This window comes from Mauremys reevesii, linkage group 13 (assembly GCF_016161935.1).
Source record: "Mauremys reevesii isolate NIE-2019 linkage group 13, ASM1616193v1, whole genome shotgun sequence".
NCBI lineage: Eukaryota > Metazoa > Chordata > Testudines > Geoemydidae > Mauremys > Mauremys reevesii.
Window position 1 is genome coordinate 10,912,675 of NC_052635.1, and position 8,747 is coordinate 10,921,421.

At 44.3% G+C, this 8,747-nt stretch overlaps 1 protein-coding gene across 1 annotated transcript; it reads right to left on the reverse strand.

Annotated features, from left to right (window-relative positions):
- Positions 1–1,050: 1,050 nt before the first annotated feature.
- LOC120379797 (olfactory receptor 4D9-like) lies at positions 1,051–1,992 on the reverse strand. Its single transcript, XM_039497319.1, has one exon. The coding sequence runs from the start codon at positions 1,990–1,992 to the stop codon at positions 1,051–1,053; it is 942 nt and encodes a 313-aa protein (XP_039353253.1).
- Positions 1,993–8,747: the final 6,755 nt, after the last annotated feature.

Sequence of the window (8,747 nt, forward strand, 5' to 3'; positions counted from 1 at the left end):
TGGAAATTAATACCCTCAAAGAACACACAAGAAATATGAATATGCAATTGTTTGCTTAATTGAGACTAAAAGCTTTATAATACAATGTAGAAAGCCCAAGTTTTAGAAGAATGTTAACATTGATGGACCCACTAATTAATGAGAATGACACCTCAAAGGGCCTGATAATCATTGGTTGGCCAAGCCTATGAAGGTCTCACAATCAACTCGACAGCATTTCTCTGTCTGTCTGTCTATATACTCTGAAAGCTTTTGAATAGCACATCAGATCAGTTCCAAAATTTCAGGGGCTATTTTAGGAATCAAAGGCAGACATAGAACCACCGCTATGGGGGAAGGATGGAGGCCCTGGTATTGGAGGAGGGCAGGATGAGGGGCACAAAGAACTTCTGGTAGAGGGGAGATTGGTGGAGCTCCAGAGAGGAAGGCTAAAAACACATCTATTTGTGTAACTATTCACACAAATTATTACCAAATACTTCATCTATGGTAATTCACTCTACTTAAGTTCAGGAAAATATATAAGAAATGTAGTCATAAGGGATAGAGAAAATATGGAGGTATAGCGATGCCCTAAGGTTATCAGACAGAAATATTACAACATGTTAGGAGAAAATAAATAGATCTTTCAAGATTACTAAAGTTAGGCCACCTTTCGAACTCATAGCTATAGTACAAAGTTGGTTATTGACTCGGGGAAGGACCGATTCACCATTATTGCTAGGAGCCAGATCTGTGAGAGGTCATGTTTGGAGAAGGACAGATCCACCAACATTAGTAGCATGGAGAAATAAAGTATGGGAAATCCTTCCAATGGAGAAAATGGAAGAGATCCCTAGCTCAGGGTCAAGTAGAATGCATAAGGAATTAATACCAACTTTGGCAGCTGAACATCACGAATAAAAACTTCATGCTAAGAGGCTCACCAATGCAATTTTTCCCCATGTGGCATACAGGAATTATGAATGAAAACATTTAATATGATGGGAAGTTCATGCAAGATAATTATTACAAAATGGAAAAAAAGCTCATCCAAGATAAATTCCATCCTTATAATTTCCTCTCTGAGAAAAGGATTCTTCTCATCAGTCTCCTGATGGCTTTTTTCATCTCGGCATTTTTCAGGGTGTAGATCATTGCATTCATCATTGGGGTGATTAGGGTGAAAAAGACTGAGGCCATCTTGTCCATGGGGAATTTCCGGAAGGGCCGAGCGTAGATGAAGGTGGAAGGTATGAATTGTAAACACACAACTGTGATCTGGGTTCCACAGGTGGACAGAGCTTTGCGCTTCCCATCTGTGACGTGTTTCTTTATCTTGACTAAGATGATGGTGTATGAAATGAGCAGGATGATGAACATTATTATGACGAGCATCCCACTGTTGGTGACCATCAGCAACTCAACCAAGTAGGTGTCAGTGCAGGCCAGTTTGATGACTTGTGGGACATCACAGTAGAAATTATCCAGGACGTTTGGACCACAGAATGGCAACTGCAGGACCAGTCCGATCTGAACAATTGAGTGAGCCAATCCACCCATCCATGCCCCTGCCACCAGGCCCACACACACACCCTGGTTCATGATATTCAAGTAACGCAATGGTTTATAGATAGCTACATACCGATCAACTGCCATCAACACAAAAACTAAAATTGCAGCACCAGCGAAGAAGTGGAAGAAGAACATCTGGAGGATGCACTCATTGAATGAGATGGCTCTGTGCTGGGAGAGGAGACCCAACAGCAATTTGGGAGCAGTGACTGATGAGTCGCTGACATCTAGGAAAGCCAAGTTGGCCAGCAGGAAGTACATGGGGGTGTGGAGCTGGTGCTCAGTTATCACTGTGATGATGATGGTAACATTTCCCACCCAGGTTGTAAGGTACACTATGAAGAAGATGATGAAGAGGCATCGCTGAATCTCAGGACTCTGGGTGAGTCCCAAAAGGACAAATTCTGTCACTGTGGAAGTGAGGTTCTGCTGTTCCATTTACTAGCCTAAAAACATGCCTACAGAGAAAACTGTAATAATTAATATGAAGAAGTTCTTATTACTCCCTCCTTAAATTACTAATGTTAAGTAAGTATTAACTCCTCTTAACTGAATTTGGTTTAGGAATTTTCTTAGCTCACTAAATTCAGTCAGCCTCAGTGGAGGGCAACCCTCCTTCAGCAGACCCTCGGAGCTACACCAGTGGTCATCCTCAGTTCTGAGGTAATTGGGAGTAAAGGAGAGCAGCCTACAATTCAGGCTCATATCTAACCGCTGTCTCCATTCACCTTCCTGCAGTTCTGATGCTGCACATCTCCTGAGGCCCAAAGGGTCAGGGTTGAGTTGAATGTTGGTTTCAGAGAGTGCTTTTAAGTTGGACTTCTCAGAGTCCAGTGGTTCTCCAAATGCAGGTCACAAAGAAGTGTCAGGAGATCACGATGACCAAAATCCTCTTCCTATATTCGCAAGCGGCAGGGAAGTCCCAGGTAGCTCCTGGTCTAGATCAAAGAGGAATTGGATTGAAAATGTTGTGAACCACTGATTTACGGGATTCACATACCAGCCTGTGGCCTTGATATGAGAGGTATTGAGCATCTGTAGCCCACATTAACAAAACGATGGTAATTGTCCCCTTCTAGTGGCTACAAGAAGAGAAGGAATTAAATCGTATTCTCTTTAGCAGAAATTGCATGTGTTCCCACATCTGAAATAAATATATTTACTGTAATAAGATGTCCATGGATTCTGGTGCTTAATTTTAAATACCTCTATTTAAAAGCTGTGAACACCGAAATATTTCCATGAATTAATCGAGATAGAAATATTGAAAACTACTGTGGGGTTATGGATGCTCAACTCCCATTAACATTTTCAAAAATCTCTAGAAATAGTTGGCAAAAAAATGTTCCCAATAATGTTCCCAAGAAATTGTCAGTATTTCTAATTTTTCATGGTTACATTTCTAAAGCAAGAAAATGAAAATGTTCACATCATTGGCAATCAAATCCCATTTTTCATTTAATTTGTAAACAAGGATTTTTTTTTAATTTCAAATTGAAATTTAACTTTTAACTTTAATTCTTTTTTATTGGTGGGGAGTCAAACATATTTGAAATCTGTTTTTATGAAGAATACTGTCAGTACCTGGCTCTTTATATCTAAAGACCTCAAAATGCTTTACAAAGGAGGTTGGTATCATTATACCCGTTCCACAAATGCAGAACCGAGGCACAGGCTGGTGAAGTGAGTTCATAGAATCATAGAATCATAGAATTCAAGATCAGAAGGGACCATTATGATCATCTAGTCTGACCTCCTGCTAGATGCAGGCCACATAAGCCGATCCACCCACTCCTTTAGCAAGCTACCCCTGCCCCATGCTTCGGAGGAAGGCGAAAAAACTCCAGGGCCACTGCCAATCTTCCCTGGAGGAAAATTCCTTCCCGACCCCAAATATGGCGGTCAGCTGAACCCCGAGCATGCGGGCAAGACTCTCCAGCCATACCCTTTGGAAAAAGGTTATATCATATCATTGACCCATTGTACTATTTACCAGTGTGGCACTTAATTGACCTATTGACTAAGCCCGTTATCCTATCATACCATCTCCTCCATAAACTTATCTAGCTTAATCTTAAAGTCATGAAGGTCCTTCGCCCCCACTGTTTCCCTCGGTAGGCTGTTCCAGTATTGCACTCCCCTGATGGTTAGAAACCTTCGTCTAATTTCAAGCCTGAATTTCCTGACTGACAATTTATATCCGTTTGTCCTCGTGTCCACATTAGCACTGAGCTGAAATAATTCCTCTCCTTCCCTGGTATTTATCCCTCTGATATATTTAAAGAGTGCAATCATATCTCCTCTTATCCTTCTTTTGGTTAAGGAAAACAAACCGAGCTCCTCAAGGCTCCTTTCATACGACAGGCCTTCCATTCCTCGGATCATTCTAGTGGCCCTTCTTTGTACCCGTTCCAGTTTGAATTCATCCTTCTTAAACATGGGAGACCAAAACTGCACACAATACTCCAAATGAGGTCTCACCAATGCCTTATATAATGGGACTAGCACCTCCTTCTCCCTACTAGAAATACCTAGCCTAATGCATCCCAAGACCGCATTAGCTTTTTTAACGGCCACATCACATTGCCTACTCATAGTCATCCTACGATCAACCAGGACTCCTAGGTCCTTCTCCTCCTCCGTTACTTCCAACTGGTGCGTCCCCAGCTTATAACTAAAATTCTTGTTAGTCATCCCTAAATGCATAACCTTACACTTCTCACTATTGAATTTCATCCTGTTACTAATACTCCAGTTTACAAGGTCATCCAAATCTCCCTGGAGGATATCCCGATCCTTTTCCGAATTGGCAATACCTCCCAACTTGGTGTCATCCGCAAACTTTATCAGCCCACTCCTACTCTTGGTTCCCAGGTCAGCAATAAATAGATTGAATAAAATCGGACCCAAAACCGAACCTTGAGGAACTCCACTGGTAACCCCCCTCCAACCTGACAGTTCCCCCTTCAATACTTCAGTTCCCCTCTGAAGTCTCCCCTTTAACCAGCTCCTTATCCACCTCTGGATTTTCATTTCGATCCCCATCTTTTCCAATTTAACCAGTAATTCTTCATGCGGTACCGTATCAAACGCCTTACTGAAATCCAGATATATACAAGGTCCCCCAGTCAGGCATTGAGAAAGCCAGGAAAAGAACAGAGACCTCTGCAGTCCTGGTTCCATGCTCACTCCACTAGGCCATGCTACTTTCAGACTCGCACCATTCCCCCATTTTATCCCTTTTTTTCATTACTTCAAGATTTTCCTCTCCAAACATTGGGTTTTGAGGAAAGCGCATATTTCTACAGGAAATAGATTTTGCCAAAGAATGCCAGCCAGCCCGAAATGTCTCCTCCTTTATGGATAGGGCCATGTTACTATGTGAACATAGGAACGGCTATACTGGGTCAGACAAAAAGTCCATTTAGACCAGTATCCTGTCTTCCAACAGTGGCCAATGCCAGGTTGCCCAGAGGGAATGAACAGAACAAGTAATCATCAAGTGATCCACATGTGCTGTAGGGGGGATGGCTCTGTGAGTAAAATACTGACCTGAGACTTTGGAGATTTGGGTTAAGTTTTTGCCCTGCCATGGATACCTTCTGGGCCCCTGGGTAACTCACATCTGCACTCAGTCTATAATTTTCAAGGAGTAAGAGAGTTAGGCACAGGGAATCTCATTCAGGTTTTATCCACAGATCAGGGCACTTCCCTGGATTTTTTCCAGTTTTCACGCCCCTGCTCCAGAGATAAAACCTTTCAAATCAGAGCAGCACCAACCCACTGCCGTAGGAAACGTCTGGTCAGGCAGAGCTAGTCATATAATTTTGGATGGTAAAGGGTCCATGGATTGTTCTCCTCCTAACTCACTTAGGTTCCTGTAAGATCCAAGCCAGTATATGAGCTCACCAGTGCCCACTTCCTCTCTGCAGTAACAATGCTAGTACCACATTGTAGATTTTATACAACAAGAATCATTACCTCCTCAACCTCTGTGCTGTTGATCTCAGAACCGGCCTCCTCCAAACAATTGAGGATGATCTGGGGAAGTCACATCTCACAGCTGAACCTTGCTCTTCTGACTGGCTGGAGCAGGGGACCTGGTTACAAACAAGAAAGACTGGTGGAAATCTACCCCTTATATCCCATCTGATCCATGCACCAAGACTGGTGCTAGGATCAAAGACTCACTGAAATCCCCCTGAGCTTTTTACTGAGCCAGATCAAGAGAGTTGCTGCTTCGGAGATTTGAGAATTCAATCTCAAGTGAAATGATTAATAAATTCCTGGAGTTTTTCATTTTGTTTATGTTTCTTTTTAGCCACTCAAACTGAACAAGTTTTGGAAATTGACTAGATGGATTGAGCCTGATATAAAGAGGCTCTATAGGGCACAGAGGCTGCTTACGTTGACCTAGCTGTCAAAGTCTCTTCACTTCAATTTGGCTCCCACCAACGTAAGTGCCCCGCCACACTGATTTAATAACACCACCTCCCTGAGTGTCATAGAGTCATGGTCAATGTAATTGATGCATTGTAGACACTTAAACGTCAACTGTTATTGGTGTCGCGGAGCTGTCTCACAACGCCCCCCACTGTCCATTCTAGTCACCATTGTGAATTCAGCTGCCCAGGGTTCAGGTGGACAGGAAGCCCCTCCTCCCCTTTAAAGCCCTGGAAATTTTTGAAATTATTTTTCTTGGTTGCCTGATAAGGAGAGCCCACCCAGCAGCTCTCCTTTGTTGTGGATAACTGCCCTGTTGACTATACCGGCTACATGTTCCAAACTCATTCCTGCCTGTAGTATGCAGAAGATATTGGATTTCTTGGGCCTGTGGGGAGAAGAGGCTGTGTAAACACAACTCGGATCCAGACATAGAAATGTGAACATCTACAAAGCCTCCCTCAGTCAAGAGTGGAGCCAGAGTTTCTGGCTCCCTAGGCAGAATTCAGGGGCCAGCATTTTGTGCGCTCCCCACGGGGCGTGCGGGAGCTTCCGGTTCCACTCCCATCGCGCTGCCGAAGAAGGACCCTCTGCTGAAATTCCACAGGTGACAGAGGCAGTCATTGAGCTGCTCAATTGCCTGCCGCTGTTTTCCGCGGCACGTCGGCAGAAGGTCCTTCTTCGGCAGCACAACAGGAGCAGAACGGAAGCTCCCGAGCACCCCGTGGGGAGCTCACAAAATGCCGCCCCCTGAATCCTGGAGCCCTAGGGACCACCTAGGGTTGCCTAATGAAAGCGCCGGCCCTGCCCTCTGTCATCTAACTCTGGGTTGAGCTCTTTTATAGCTCTTGTATCTGGCTGTTCAAATTCAGCAGACAGCCACTCCACCTCCACCCCAATGGAAACTTCTCCCCCTTCGCTTCACAGATGTAATGAAGGACACAGGAAGCAGCTATAACAAGTGGGATATTTTTCTCACTGAGTTCCAATCTTGTAAAGTATCAGAGGGGTAGCCGTATTAGTCTGGATCTGTAAAAAGCGACAGAGTCCTGTGACACCTTATAGACTAACAGATGTATTGGAGCATAAGCTTTCATGGGTGAAGTGGGTATTCACCCACGAAAGCTTGTGCTCCAATACATCTGTTAGTCTATAAGGTGCCACAGGACTATTTGTCACTTTTTACCAATCTTGTAAGTAAACAACATCAGTGTCCCTTCAGATGACCAAAGGCCCATTCATCTGTCATTCTATGCCTGTAGCTGAAGCAGTTCTTGGTGCTGTTAAGGTGGCTGGTGTATGGCTTCATGAGCCATGGAAGCAAGGGGTTGCCCAGGATGACTATTGGCATTTCAACATTCCCAATGGCAATCAGCTGCTCAGGTTAGAAAGTCTCTGCTTGCACCTTTTTGAACGGGCCTGTGTTCTTAAATATGTGAGCATCATGCACCTTCTCTGACTCGCCAACACTGATGTTGGTGAAGCATCCCTGATGACCCACCAGCACTTGCATAACCATAGAAAAGTAACCCTTTCTGTTGATATACTCTGTGGCAGGGTGGTCTGATGTTAAAATAGGGACACATGTGCCATCTATGGACCCACAGCAGTTTCGGAATTTCTGCAAATCCATCCACTATGTCCTGCACATTGCCTAGAGTCCTGCATAGCATGAGTCAATTAATGGCCCTGTACAGTTGCACGACAGCAGCCCCTGAAATGGATTTCCTGACTCCAAAATGATTCCTGACTGACCTGTGTTGCATGTTTCCACAGTGCAATCACCATTCACTTCTCCGGTCAGCACGGCTTCATTTTGGTATCCTTGTGCTGAAGGGCTGAGGCAAGTTGGTACACAGATCCAGGAATGTGGTCTTGCACATCCAAAAGCTCTGCAGCCACTGCTCATCATCACAAACTTGCCTGACATTGATCCCACCAGTCAGTGCTTGTTTCTCAAGCCCAGAAGCGCTGCTCTACAATCTCCAGCTGCTCCGTGAACTCCAACAGCAACCTTGAATTGTTTCTTTCTAAGTCTCACAGCAAGCTAGCCCCTAAGGAATCGTTATGTTCTCCATGGCTCCTCTGGCAGCTCCACAAATACTGAAGGATCAGATGCCTCGAACTCGTGATGCTCATAACAATAGTACAGATCTGTGAAGTCTCCATGCTTCTGTCAGAGATGGTGGACAGCGAGGAAGGATGTGCATATTTATGGGACTTTGAAAAGAAGGTGTAAAATATTATGGGCTGCAGATGAAATTATGGGACGGAAAACATTGCATTATGGGAAGTTGACACTATGCTCCCAGTCACCCTGCAAACTTGTTTCAGCCTCACCAGGCACTGCAAGAACTTCCCAAAAGACCCTGTGATGGAAGGCAATGAGTTGCATGCTGGGATACCTACCCATGATGTACTGCTCTCTGAATTATTACAAGTGCTCCTGGTGAGGATTCGCACCACTGACACAAGGAGTGTAGTGTGCACACGCACAAGTGATTTAATAGCTGTGGCGGCTGTGTGCCAATGTAATTACATTGACATCAATTTATAGGTGTAGACATGGCCTTAGAAACATCGTCCTTTAGACAGCAAGGCTAGAAGAAGGATGAAAGGAAAGGGCTCCTCTGCACACCCATTTGCAGCACTGGGGGCTCTGAGAGGTGTGACAGGGCCAGTCCATCTGAATAGGATGGTCTCTACTGAATGAGAACACCCCATGGAGATGATATAGTCTAGGATAATAG

Coding starts and splice junctions, on each gene's coding strand:
- LOC120379797 (XM_039497319.1), bottom strand. CDS start 1,992: ATGGAACAGCAGAACCTCACTTCCACAGTGACAGAATTTGTCCTTTTG.